Consider the following 14035-nt stretch of genomic DNA (forward strand, 5'->3'; position numbering starts at 1 on the left):
TATTGAAGGGCATCTAGGTTGTTGCAATCTATAGATTCACCTCAGTTTTAAACACCTGCAGCTCCAGCCCCACTCAGCGCTATTGGTGTCCTGAGCGACCTGTGTCTGCAGGAGCGAGTTCAATCAGATGCAAGAGGTTCTTTACACAAGGGACATCTTGCTGCCTCAGGCAGTCACCGGCTTCTTTTGAAGTCACCAGAGCAGGCGCTTAGAGTTTAAACCTAGAGCAGGTGAAAGCCAAGTACTTATTTAAATATTGATCAAGTTCAGTGCTTGAGAGAGGGCAAGAAAAGCTGCAGCTAGTGGGGTTCCATGTCCTCGTCCACAATCCTGCTGAGAGTGTTAGTGACAGTTTTCTCTTTTGCTTCTTTTTAGTGTGGAAGAGGTTTGGGTAATGCGTATAAATACCTGTTCCTCTTCCCGCAATTCCTTGCTTTTTTTATCTAGCTATATGACAGAATCGATGAAAAAGGGGAAAAAAATAAAAGGATGACAGCAACAAAGAGATCAACAATGAAGGCTTCTTTTATGAACTTTCCTGCTAACCAGCTTGGAAACTGTTTTGGTCTGGTGTGTCGACGGAGCTACTCTCCGGTTGACATTTTCACATTGAAAATATTGATGTTTGGCCGGGCGATGGTGGCTCACGCCTTTAATCCCAGCACTCGGGAGGCAGAGGCAGGCGGATCTCTGTGAGTTCGAGACCAGCCTGGTCTACAAGAGCTAGTTCCAGGACAGGCTCCAAAGCCACAGAGAAACCCTGTCTCGAAAAAACCAAAAAAAAAAAAAAATTGATGTTTGAAAATAATATTATTGCTTTTTTTTTTTTTTAATTTCAGGACCTTGAAATTCTTCAATGGTGAGGGCTCTTTTTTAAGGCCCAAGGTGCTGCAGTGTGAGGTCGGTTGATGCGAGTGTGTCAATAGTAATGCAAGGCCAATGTCAGGGCCTTTATCAGGAAGGAAGAGCAGCGTCCGTGCTGGGACAGGACTAAAGACCGCGGACCCCTGGACGTCTGTTCTTGCTATCCTGTCACTCCTTAAACCAGGAGCATTAGGAGGGCGGCCCAGGGCATTTGGTGGTGATGGTTAGGGAGGGGTCCTGCTTCTGATTTGGAGAGTTGGTGGCCCAGTTTCTTGGGGCCACCACCTCTCTCGTGTTCATGTAGACATCTTGAGAAAAATAAAGCCAATATTCAAAGTTATTTTGGAAGAACAGATGCATAATTTTATATTTAAAGCTGCAACGGTCGTCTTAAACTTACCGTTTTATGGTGAGCCGTATAATGAAGAGAATTTTTACCTTGGGGTTGAGTAACCCAGTAACTAGGTGCAGCAAGATGAGGGGGTCCCTTCACATTGCTGAGTATTGTATACGTGGCTATGACTTTTTAAAAAAAAACAAAAAACCTATTTTTTTTTTTTTTTTAAGATGCCATTTAGGCACCTGTGTGCAGAAAAGCCTAGGGAATCGAGCCTGTAAAGCTTTGGACCAGAGTAACATCCATCATCCCCATGAATTAAGAGGACTGCTGCTTTTAAAATAGTACTTCCTTTTGTAACAGATCCTGGTGCTATTATGCCCTGGGTGTGGTGGCTTTGGGCTGAGGACAACCCGAGCCTCCCTAGGGCCTGGCACTGCTCCCCTTAGGAGCGGACAGGCCAGCTCCTTCCTCCGGCGCCACCAGGGCGTGGAGGCCCCCGGGGCGAGCGGGCGTCGCCGCTAGGGTGCAACCCTGCCTGGCCCAGCAGCTCCCGCTCCGTGCCCGCCGCGGAGGAAAGCCGAGGCGAACGGCCGCCGCCCCGTGGAGGGAGAGGGGGGGCGGCGGAGTCACAGCAGCTTCAGGTTTCCTCCTGGAGCCGGTGGCGGGCGCGGCCATGTGATGAGGAGGTGGCGGCGAGCCCGGCAGGCCGGAGGTGGGCAGGCGGGAACCGGGGGGCGCGGGGGCGGCCCCAGCTGTGGGCGCGGCGGGCGAGCGGGGAGCGGTGACTCCGCCCCTCGGTGCGACCAGCGGAGTGGAGGGGCGTGGGTAGCTGGGGACCGGCTTCCCCGCTCGCTCCGGGCGACGCTGGCCGGTGTGTAGCCCTCTGCAGGCCGCGGGGACAGCGCCTGGCCAGGGCTCCTGGCGTTCCCGGGCCACAGCTCCAGGTAAAGGCTGATTGCGGGAGCGCCATTCCTCTTGTCTCCCCGCAGCCCCGGGTGAAGTTTGCCCACCTGAGTTCTCAGGGGACAAAGTTTCTCAGGGTCTCCGAGGACGCAGGGGTCCGCAGAGGTGGCGAGAGGTTGCACCCTGCCGGCTGGGCAGCTGGAGGGATGGGCGCCGCCTCCTGGTCTCTGGGGCAAGGCAACAAGTGCTAGGCGCTGCGGGGTGGGAGGCGGCAGTGGCGGAGCGCACCGGGGCGGAGGCAGCGGCCACCCCTCACTCCCTCGGGCACCGGGATGGGAAGGGGCGGAGGGTGAGGGAGTTCAACCGCAGCTCACCGCGAGCGGTGGAAATCAATGGCATGAGGGTGGTGGTGAAGGGAGCGTCTTGAGAGCCAGGGTTCCCTCTTTCCATCTGTGCTACTGGCCGGAGTTGAGGTGCTTGGGGGACCCCAGACTGCTGGTCAGTCCCAAGCTCAGGACATTTATTTCTGTGGAAAACGTTTGCTGAGTTTACAAAAGCATCTGTGATTGTCTTGTTTGGGAGGGGCCTTTAGGGTTCCGTGGGAATGCATGCACTTGTTTCACGGGTTTTCGCTGGAATACTCTAGTGTGGGTGGTAGGGGTCACGGGCGGAGAAGGCATTCTCGCTTATTGTGAGCCCTGTGGACACTGGGTGTTCGGACCACCCAGGAAACCCAGCTCTCGTTTCCCAGACACCAGTCAGGTTTCTAAGGGAGACTACTTTAGGAGCCCACAGCGCCCGCCTATTGGTTACAGCTGGGTGGGCCCGGGTTAAGGGCAACATCTGTGTTTGCCAGCTTTTGGCTCTCTGACCCCTGCTGGAGTCCCAGTCTTTAGGTGCGCCAAGTCGTGGAGACTGACCACTGGTTCTGCACATTGATTCTATATCAAGAAATAGTTATAAAGAACGGACTCGCTGCTATTCGGTGTTTTGTCCTCTTCTGTTCTCGGGCTCCGAAGCTGTCTGTGAATGAAATCCTATTCTTACAGCACATCCAAAACCAAAGCCTCGCCCTAGTTAGGTTCTGTAGGGTCTGCTTTGGACGCGATAATCCAAGTGCTGTTAACCTTGCCCAGGGAAGGTTTCCATACGTCTGCCTTGGCTTTTTATGTCGATGTTGTTAAAACAAATAGGGGTTCGTTTAATCTTGACGAATAGTCGAGCTAAAACTCCGTTGAAATATTTGAAAGAAGAGAATATTGCAAAAGCCGTTGGAAGTTGTACTCTGACAGTATTTCAATGTAACTAATGTTCTGATGGGGACTTGATAGTGGGTAGGGAAACTGAGGCACAGAACTAGTTCTTGGGTCTGGAGCTCGCGGGAGGGTTCTGGCTAATGTGACATGAGACGAGAACAGAGAACCAGTGTTCGCGCTGCCTTTGCCTTTTTTCTCTCTTATCAAGGCCGCACAGCCGAGCCAATGGTGAGCCAGTTCCCTAACAGGTGTGTTACGGGACTTTCCTCTGAAGTGCCGTCTGCCCTCTCAGTAGTTAAGAAATGTTTCAAGGCGCAGAAGGAAATCAGTAGGTAATGAAGGGTCTGTGAAATTTCATTAGCCCATCTAGGGTTTCAGTACATTTTTCTTTTAAATCATGGGGGTGCTTTGGAGAATTCTTAAGTATTTTCTTATTGTGTTCTCATAAGAATCCATTCTTGTGGCTAAGACTTCCACTGGAGACGCATTTCAGAAGTGCTTTGATACACGTGGCTTTCTTTCCTTTAGTATGCCATGTGAGAAGAGCGAAAACCCGAGTGGTATTAAGTGGTGGGATATACTGTTACTTTAAGATTAAGCATTTTGTATAAAATTTGTACTTAGGCTCTAACCAATGTCTGCTAGAGTTTGTGGTCAAGTCTTGACACCCAAGAGGAAAAATTCATAATGTAAATGTTGGAAACCCCTTTTCTGTCAGCAAAGGGTTAGGAGAGAGCCAAATAGAGCCCAAATTACTCTTGAAGTCCCAGATGGCTGTAATTTTATTATGCTTCAATGTCCTGGGTGATAGGACAGCTCTGGAGTGTAGATTTGGTTTCATTGCAATGGTACCTGTGTTACTGTCAGTGGGACAGAGTAGTTCTGGGCTTGTTCTCCCTGTGACTTTAGGTAAGATTTGTTTTGAAGAGTTGGCTCATGTTGGGCAGCTTCTATGGAGGGTGCTAAATCAAAAACAGTAGTGTATTTGAAACACGGTCTTTTGCACTGGAAACGTTTTGCCACCCGGTGGGTTTGGGTCCGAATCTCTTGCTTAGGCAACGCTGAGCGTAGAGATGTTTTCTTGCTTACCAGGTGCAGGTCAGGCATGCAAAGGAGAGGTTTTGCTTTGTTTTTCTTTTCTGGAGCAGATAGATTATAGTCTGCCATTTCATCCAGCCCTTGGTAGCTGGTTCCACTGTTGTTATGACAGTATTGAAAAGATATTGTCAAAACGCGAAGCATTGTTGCTTGGGCCACGTGCCTCACGCTCTGTGGAAACTTTCTTCACTTTTCACCCAGTCAGCAAATTTGAGGGTCGCTGTGTCCCTGTGACTGCCCTTGGCTTTCCTTGCCTGGGTGGTTGACTTCAGGCACAGGGCGACACTCGTGTGGCTCTTGTGTTTTTAGGATTGGTCCTCTTTGCAGAATGGAGGTTTGCTTGTTCCACAGTGAAGACGTCTGGCCAGGGAAATGAGCCTACGTGGCAGTATATCTTCTTAATGTACTCCATTTTCTCCCCGAAATTTGATCTTAGATACAGTTGTAATTTGCTTATTTGAGCTGTTATTGCTCCTGGATTTCTTCTCCTGGGTAAGCGAGATAATGAGATTTGACATCATTTCTTTAGTAAGAGGGAAAGTGAAAAATATATAATTGAATGTTCGTTATTTATTCCAGTGATGTTGGGTTTGAATATCTTATCAAAAATATATTTTATTAATCTTTAGAGGTTCAATCTCTGGTTTCAGTTCGGCTATTACTAATTTGAGATTTGATTTTAGTGGAAAGTTAACGTAAGAATGATGTTCCTTGAAGAACGGAAGGGTATGTGTATGCATGTGTTGGGGGAAAGGGCCACCAAAGCAGGCAGCGGGCAGTAACTTAAGCTTGCCCAGAAGAGACCCTTCCAAACCAGCAGGCGAGTCACTTCCTACCTCTAGCAAGGGGCAAGCTCCTTGTGATGACTGAGCATGAGAAAAATATGTACTTGAAATGCTAGCATGCTTTCTATAGTCCCATCAAACATGTATCCAGACATTTCCTGAACAAACAGATAACTGAGGGCAGGCAAGGTGGCTCAGAGCATAAAGGTGCTTGCTGCTGAGCCAGATAATGTGGCAGAAAGAGAAAATCAATGCCTGAAAGCTTTCCTCTGACCTCCACACCTGAGTCAAGGCATAGAAACACACATGAAACAAACAAGCAAATAAACACACGTAATAGGAATTTAAAGTTCAAATGCATGACCAAGAGAATTTTTAAAATCATATGTATGTATGTATGTATGTATATGTATGTATGTATTATTGTGTGTGTACACATGTAGGGGTCAGTGGGCAGCTTTGCAGTTTTTAGTAATCAGTTCCTTCCCTCTGCCATGTGAGTTCTCAGGACTGAATTTAGCTCATCAGGTTTGGGAGCGAGCACTGTCATCTGCTGAGCCATCTAGTCAGCCCGTGAGATCGACTGAACACTTTAAAAGCAGATAGATTTTAAGTTCATTACGGCAATGGTAATTGTGCCTGTGGTGTTCATGCTTACTCTCTTCTCCTCATTCTATAAAGAGTTCATATGTCATAAACTCTAACGAGATGTTTTCTAGTATAGACTTTGAAGCCACAGTGTACTAGACCTGTCTTTGTCCTGGCTTAGTGATCGCTCTCTTCCTCAGATTTTCTGTTTTTTGAAAAGGAAATAACAAGGGCAGGACATAATCCACAGTGGTAGAATATCTTGCCCAGCATGCGTACTGGGTTTAAAAAAAAAAAAAAGTGAAACCAGGTTAACAGTAACGTGCCTCATTGGTTGACGAGATAAACTATGGAGTGTCACAAATTGGTGGACATTATGTTGACAACAAATGACAATGCAGCATTTATAGAGTGGCCCTGGTTAGTGGTGGTGCTTAGTGGTAGATGGAACACAAGCCCAGCTTGTGAGGCCCTGGGTTTGGTCCCCAGCACCTGCCTGCTTTCCAGCTGGAAAGACAGCAAGAGGTCAGTGTGATCCAGGGCAAACTGTCCTTGGCTGGGAATCTAAAGCAGGCACAGACCTCTTCATAACCTCCCGTCTGTGTGACCTTGGGCAAGTAGGAGTCATTTCTGGTCTTGCTTCATCCAGAAAGGATGAGATCCATGGTCTCTAAGACCTTCTCAGTTCGAACATTCTGTGCCGTCTTGAAATTTACAAGTGCCCGGAGTCTCACTCAGTCCATTCAGCTTTTCTGGCCGTAATCCACAAGACTGGGCATGCACGGTCTCCAGGCCAGCACTGTGGCTGCAGCTGTGGTCATAAGCATTTACAGTCAGCGCACTGAAAGACTAAGGTTATCTTTCTGGACTTAGTCCCAAGAGGTTGCCGACAAGGAAGTCTGGATCCCACGTGCGTGGGTCAGCGGGCTACCTGGTCCCCTTGTGGAATAGTGTGGCACTGAGAAGGAATGATAAGCTGATTGTTTCTTTAATTTCATGGTACAGATAAATTCTGGAGCAAAGGAAGTCAGTCTCACGAAGGACTTCTCCGGCATTTCTGCAGGGCTGCGTGGTTCAGGCAAATGATCCTTGGTTGCGATGTCTGCCTTTCCCTGTAAGCACTCTGGCTGATTGCCTGTGCATCGCCACCTGGTTCTTTCTCAACCATTTCCCTTTTCCTTGCTCCACTGACCTCATGGTTAGATGTATACCCAAATGCTAGAGTTTTAGAATGTCCAGGGTTCCCTCTGACGGGTGGGACTGTGGACAATTCTTTCTGAGCCCCTCCTGCAGGATTTCAAACCTGGGATAGTCTATTCACCGGGATCATTCCAGATGGACCTGACATCATTTGAAAAAGAGGTCGCTCCAGCGTGAGCTGAATTTGCCATCTTCCTGGCTGTTTCTGGCATTCTTCATCCTTCAGTGTCTCCAGAAGGGAGCAGTGCCTACCTCTTCCCATGGTTTTCCTTCTATGCCCTTGGCATGCCAGTCATCCTCTGGTGTCTCTTTTGGTGAACACTTTGCCTCCACCAGCCATGTGGAATGATTGCTGTATATGGTCGGCCAGCTGTATTCACCGTTTTGCTTCCCTGGGTCCAGCGAACTGTGGGTTGCAAGTTAATCTTGTATCTAATATGTACCGATTATTTCCTGGCTGTTATCACCTGCATAAAATTGGGCCACAGGGGCCGGGCGATGGTGGCACACCCCTTTAATCCCAGCACTCGGGAGGCAGAGGCAGGCGGATCTCTGTGAGTTCGAGACCAGCCTGGTCTACAGAGCTAGTTCCAGGACAGGCTCCAAAGCCACAGAGAAACCCTGTCTTGAAAAACCAAAAAAAAAAAAAAAAGGGCCACAAGTATGCACATAGCATTGCCATTGCATTGGTTATTAGAAATTATCTAGCATGCAGGAAGTTAACAGATTGCATGCAGATACTACACCAGTGTCTGTGAAACTTGAGCATCTTGGGATTTTTAGGATCTGTGAGGGTTAGGGAACTGGTAGCCCTTTGGTACTGAGAGGTGATTCCATTTCTAGCTTGACTTTGTTCACAGGAGGACTCTTCTCCTCCTGAGATAGAACCTCTTGTAATCCTTGATGCCCAGCTCAAACACTGGAAGCCTTTGATTAACTTAATAGCCCCAGAGCTGCCTTTCTGTCTGAGCCCTCGTCACTATCCTATTGGTCCTTCTCACTGATCCCTTGCCACCAGGCACTGGGCCCTGCTGTGTGTTTCTGTGTGACTCTCAGTGTCCCAGCCTGATCAGATGACCAATGGTGGCGGGATCCTGATTTAGGCTATTTTGTAGGAGCTTAAAGTACAGTGCACATGTGTTAGTTGATTAATTTTTTGCTAATAATCATCCGAAGTCTTTCCAGTCTTCAACATCTCCATAAAGACTAGCAATGGTGTGCTCCTGTGTATTGTGTCTGGATTAAGTTAGAAACCACTGGGATGCAGGGATGCAAGGATGCTCAGAAAGGAAGCAGACGGCTGTCCTTCCTGATGTATCAGGGCCACTCTGTGGACCTCTCTCAAGAAGTGGTTTCTTTATGTCAGGAGAAACAAATGAAGTTCTTGATGGAATTTGAATCTTTAGATTGACAGACACCTGGAAGTTTCTGTCTGGTCTCTGCCAGTGCAAATCTCACCCACATGACATACCCCCAAATGGCTAACCAGCTGTCCCAGAACAGTGAGAAGGAGCGTCTAGGCAGTAAAGACAGTCTGGTCTGTGGGAAGCTGAGGTGGCTGAACACCGAATGATGTTCTCTTGGTGTTTCTCTCAGCCAATTTCACCACGATTCTGCCACAAGCAGGGCATTCTGAACAATTGCTCTTGTAAGGACATTTCTAAAAATTGATAACATATGTGGTTTTGAATTCTCTTACTGTGCTGAACGTTCCAATCTGCCACCTTCTTCTCAGAATGTGCTTCTTGCCGATGACATCTGACAGAGTGCAGAAGAACCACAGTCCCCTCAGCTCCCAGCTCATGGGGGACGATCAGCTGCCGTTCAGACTTAGGGTCAGGCCGTTCAAGTCACCTGAACGGTTAGCCTCCATCTGGATCTCTCTGTTATAAGGGTTTAGCAATCTAGTCTCTAAATTTGTTCCCACAGAGCCCTGGAAACAATGACATTGCAGCTGCGGTGCTGGTGAGCCGTGCATTTGATCCTTGAAGTTTATAACCATCTTGTGATTACAAAGCTCCAGTCAGTGTGGGTTACGGCTGAGCCGCACCTCGTTCACAGGCTTGCGGTCACCTTTGTAGTCCTCGGAGATATTTATCTCTCTTGGATTTACTTCCTTGCGTATGACTGTTCTACCCTTTCCAAACTGGTTAGTGTGTTAATAAATTATCACATTCACAACTGTAATGTTTAGGATACAAACCCCTGCCATTTAGGCTAAAGTTGAGGTGGGGTGGAATGGGTGTCTCCACAGACTTCTTCAGAGAGATGGTAGGCTGTGTCAGGCAGAGGGAACTAATGGCCGCCATTTTTATCAGCACCTCACTGTTAACCCTCCTTCTTGTCACAAGGATGTATACTGTATCTGTTTTGCCTCCACCCAGGGATGTGGGGCCTGTTCTTAAGTAACTCATTGCTGAGAGCCCCATTGGCTCCAAGTCTTTCTCTTTGAAGTTCTTGCCGTATCAGCCCCCTCCATGCTCTCCAGAACCTTATTTGGGAGCAACATGGAATGCCTTCTGCCTAGACTGTAGGCTCTGCCTTTGGAGATTGTAATGGCAATGCTTACCTCCTGGATTGACTCCTCTGCTCTTTTCCACGGTTCCCCATGGATTATAGTCAAAAGATCTCCAAGGCCTAGGGTCCCACATATGTGAGGCAAGTTCTCTGCATAGCAGGGAGTTAGAGTCCTGCCTTTCCCTCTCCTTTCTGACCAAAACATCACCTCTCTCTGAATAAGGCGAAGTCCGAGCAGACAGAGTTCTCCCCGTGTCCCTGGCATTCTTCTCCACTCTGTCACCCACGCAAGGCTCTGCCCTTGACACCCTCGCTTATAAACTAAGTTGAGATGAACATTTTGTTGAAAGAATTCAGGGTTTTTTGGGCTTCTTCCTGCCTGACCCAACTCTTAGGAGCACGGTTCCTCATTTCTGTTCTTGAAAGTGGGTTGGGAGCCCAAGTTGGCCTTGATCCCAGTAGATGAAGCTAAAGATGACCTTGAACTCCCAACCCTTCCGCTTGAACCCTGGGAGGATGTTTTGGATGTGGTTTAATTGTGAGTAACGTTTGGTGGAGGCGGATTCGGATGGTGTGAGGTGGTGAAAATTAAGGCCTTGGTTTATGGCTGTGGTTGAGTGTAGCCTGGCTTCCTTGTCCTTCAGAAAGCCACTGTGATGTGTAGCTTGCTTAGCTCGCGAATGCTGCTTTTCAGAGCCGCCAAAATTTCAACTTGTCAAAAGTTATCAGGCATGGAGTTCTGGAAGGGGCTTTTGTATCAGTTATCACAGCCCCCAGAGACTGAACAGGTTTCCTGTACAAGATCTTTAACTAGGGCTTTACTAGAGCTGTGTGTGTCTTCATGTGCTTGTGTGTGTGTGTGTGTGTGTGTGTGTGTGTGTTTGCTGTGGATTGAACCCAGGACCACGTGCACACAGAGTAAATGTTCTATCACCGAGCTATAGTCCCAGCTCCAAAATTAGTTTGCTTTTTTTTTGTGGCTGTGCATCCACCCCCGCACACATGCTGAGCCCAGATGTTAGGCGTCCTGTCCACTCTCTGCCTTATTCCTTCCAGACAGAGCCGTTCACTGAATCTGATTCTGGGGTGACGAGTAGCAAGCCCCAGTGATCCTCCTGTTTCCATTTTTCGCAGCACTGGGGTTTATTGGTCCTCAAAGGGGGGGGGGTGAACTCAGGTCTTCTTGCTTATAACAAGTGCTCTTACCCCTGAAAGGAGAAGTAAGCCTGTCTCTCAGTAGTGTGTTTCTGGTTACTCCAGGTTGTCATGTGAGGTGCTTGTGGGACCTTCAGAGCTTGCTCATCGAGAAGAAACAGTGCGGAGATATTTTTGATGTTTAGTTCAAAGGTCAGAATTTGTACAAAAATTTGTTAATTATGAGACAAAGCCTTCACACACAGCCTTTCATTTTTAACCTTCTAGAGGTGTTAAAAATATTATAATATGGGCCAGGTGGTGGTGGTGCACGCCTTTAATTCCAGCACTCTTGGGAAGCAGAGGCAGAAGCATCTCTGTGAGTTCAAGGCCAGCCTGGTCTGCAAGACCTAGCTGCAGGGCAGCTAGGACAATTACCCATAGAAACCCTATCTCAAAAAGCAATAAAACAAAAACAAAACAAAACAAATCTTATAATGATATGCCAGTAGGGACCTGAAGTGGCTTCCCAATAGCATTGAACACTCCAAACCACTGGATCATTATGGTTAACTGTGTATTTTGCTTCCACATTTAACAGACATGGGGCTGATTAGAGAAAGCAGCCTCCCATGACCACCTTAAGGAGGCCTTGTCTTGATAGAGTACTTGGTCTTCTTTGGAGGTTGCTTTATTAGGACAGGTTTTGTTTGTTGTTGTTAATTATTTGGTGTGTACAAATGTTTTGCCTGTATGTATGTGTACCACGCATGTGCCGGAAGAGGAGGCCAGAAGAGGGTATTGGACTTCCTGGAACTGGAGTTAGACCACTGTGAGCTGCAATGCGTGTGCTGAGAACAGAGCCCAGGTCCTCTACAAGAGCTCTCTCTCTGATGGAGGAAGGTCATTGGTTAATTAAATAAAGACGCTGCTTGCCCTGATAGGTTAAAACATAAGGTGGGAGGGGTAAACAGAGCAGAATGCTGGGAGGAAGAGGAAGTGAGGTCAGACTCGCGTCTGCCGACAGCTCTCCTCTCGGGGGCAGACGCCTCAGAGAGACACGAGATGCTCCACTCTTGCGGGCAGAGGCGAGAGCTCTGCTCTCTGAGGCACACGCGATGAAGCTCCGACCCAGGATGGACGTAGGCTAGAATCTTCCCGGGTAAGCGCACCTTGGGGTGCTACACACAGATGATTAGAAATGGGCTAGTCCAGGTGCGAGAGTTAGCCGAGAAAAGGGCTAAAGCAGTGATTAAAAGAATACAGTGTCCGTGTAATTATTTCGGGCAAAGCTAGCCGTGATGGCTTCCGGGTGGCGGGAAGCAGCCCACGGCTCCTATTACTACATCTCTCCAGCTGCTAGAAGAGATTTTTAAATCTTAAAAACATTACTATTTTGGTATATGTATATACATAGTTGTGTTTGTATGTATGCATGCATACATGCATGTATGTATATGTATAGGCATGCACCGTGGTGTTCATGTGGAGGCCAGAGGACAGCTTGCAGGAGTCAGTCCTCTCCTTCCACCATGTGGATCCCGGGGTTTGAACTCAGGTCGTCAGGCTTGGCAGTGAGTGCTTTTAGCCACAGAAAACCCAAAGAGCCTGGCAGAAGTCTTTATTCCCCAGGAGTGGCTATGCGGCAGGAGAAACAGGAAGTGGGTAAGATATGCGGAGTAAATGAGTTGGAAACAGTCTGGTTACTGTGAGTTGGGTTTGATGGCTGGTGACGAGCTGATCTGCAGGAGGAAGGGATTAGAAGTATTTCCAGTCTTGGGTATGCCTCGGGTTGGGTCAGAACTGAAATTTGTATTGAAATCTTATGTGGGTCATGTTACCTCGCTGGGCTCCGATGATATCATCTGAAATCCAAGGGTTTGGGGCCGTCCCATCCCCCTGTGCACTTCATCTCTCGGGTCCCACCACCCCCTCCCAACTACACCAGTGGCTGAAGGATAGATAATGGTGGCTGAATTTAGGGCACCATGCAAGGCAAGCGCTCTATCCTGCCTACATTTCTAGCCCCCCTTTTGACTTTGTCTATCTTGAAGCAGGGTTCCCCTTAGCTGCCTAGACTGGCCTCAAACTCGCTTTTCACCTCAGGCAGGCCTTGAACTTGCACTCTAGAGCAGCTGGGATTACAGGTCCCTGTCACTAGGCCTGGCTCCATTTTCAAGCTTTCTGGAGGGAGGATGGTGCCTTAAACCTCCCGTGCATAACTGGCATAGGGTCTGGTTCCCAGAGGCGCCTTGGCTGGCCTTATGCACATGTTCAGGAAGCTGGGTTTGAAGATGGTCGTCCAGCATTGCGTCTTCACGGGGGAGGACTGTTGGTTCTCAGGGAGGACTCTGTCACAGAAGCTTGTGACGTTGTGGTCAGAGCCCTTCCTGAGTAGCCAGGCAGAATGAGTCAGGAATAATCCAGGAATTACTTTAATTGAATTCTAAGATGACTGGAGATAGATATTAATTTCATTTTAGCAGCAGAGTCTAATGTACCACATTGCTTTTAGGCTCGATGGAAAACATGGCCTGAAATGTAGGACATTTTTGATAAATACCAGTTTTTTACAAAGTAAGAACATTTATAATAGATCATTCCATCTCTTCCTTCTTTCTTTTTTCTTTTCACCACCTTCAGCCCAATTTTCTCTCAAACTGTGATCTTTCTTTTTATACAGGTTTTCACTGTGTAGTAACCTTGGCTGCCTAGAGCTCACTATGGAGACCAGGCTGGCCGTGAATTCATAGAGATCTTCTTGCCTCTGCCTTCTGTGTGCTGAGATTAAAGGTGTGGGCCACCGTGCCTGGTGTACCAAATTTCTAAAACCTAGTTTATCATGTGTTTCTCAATGATCAATATAAAAGGTCCCAAATTATACTCATAAAGAACCATATTTTAAAGCTTGGCATCTTTTCACCTTTTAGGATATGTCAAGTTTGAGATATTCTATTTCATAGCTGCTTTATACACTAGGGCAGAAACCTGACCTTGCTCTGTTTGGGATTTGACTTGCTGGGGTTGGGGTAGGACTTAGAAATTCTCTAATTATCTAGAAATTCTTTGTAAAGCATTTCCACTCCAGGGAGTTTTTGTGGAGGTTCTATTTGAATTTTGGGTCTTCTCTGACTGTGGCTAATAATTACTTGGAGACATATGCGGGGTTCTGGGGGACCAGCAATAAGAGGCCTCCGATTCACTCGGGTTCTCGGGGCTGCTGAATCAGCCACTGTGCTGCCGTGCAACAGGCAGCGCTGTGGAGATGGTGTGCACAGGTGTGGAGATGGTGTGCACAGGTGTGGAGATGGTGTGCACAGGTGTGGAGATGATGGTGTGCACAGGTGTGG

At 47.9% G+C, this 14035-nt stretch overlaps 1 protein-coding gene across 2 annotated transcripts in view; it reads left to right on the forward strand.

The window, feature by feature from the left end:
• Positions 1 to 1558: 1558 nt before the first annotated feature.
• Arhgef28 (Rho guanine nucleotide exchange factor 28) overlaps positions 1559 to 14035 on the forward strand; it is a 295501-nt gene continuing 283024 nt past the window's right edge. The window contains exon 1 of one of the 2 annotated variants that reach the window (XM_005356442.3): positions 1559 to 1916. In XM_005356442.3, coding sequence (XP_005356499.2) covers positions 1883 to 1916 — 34 coding nt within the window. In that variant the 5' untranslated portion in view covers positions 1559 to 1882. Of the gene's footprint in view, positions 1917 to 1991; positions 2149 to 14035 lie in introns of those variants that run through there. The other variant, XM_026783747.1, reaches the window with a different exon arrangement.

This window comes from Microtus ochrogaster, chromosome 19 (assembly GCF_000317375.1).
Source record: "Microtus ochrogaster isolate Prairie Vole_2 chromosome 19, MicOch1.0, whole genome shotgun sequence".
Classification (NCBI taxonomy): Eukaryota; Metazoa; Chordata; class Mammalia; order Rodentia; family Cricetidae; genus Microtus; species Microtus ochrogaster.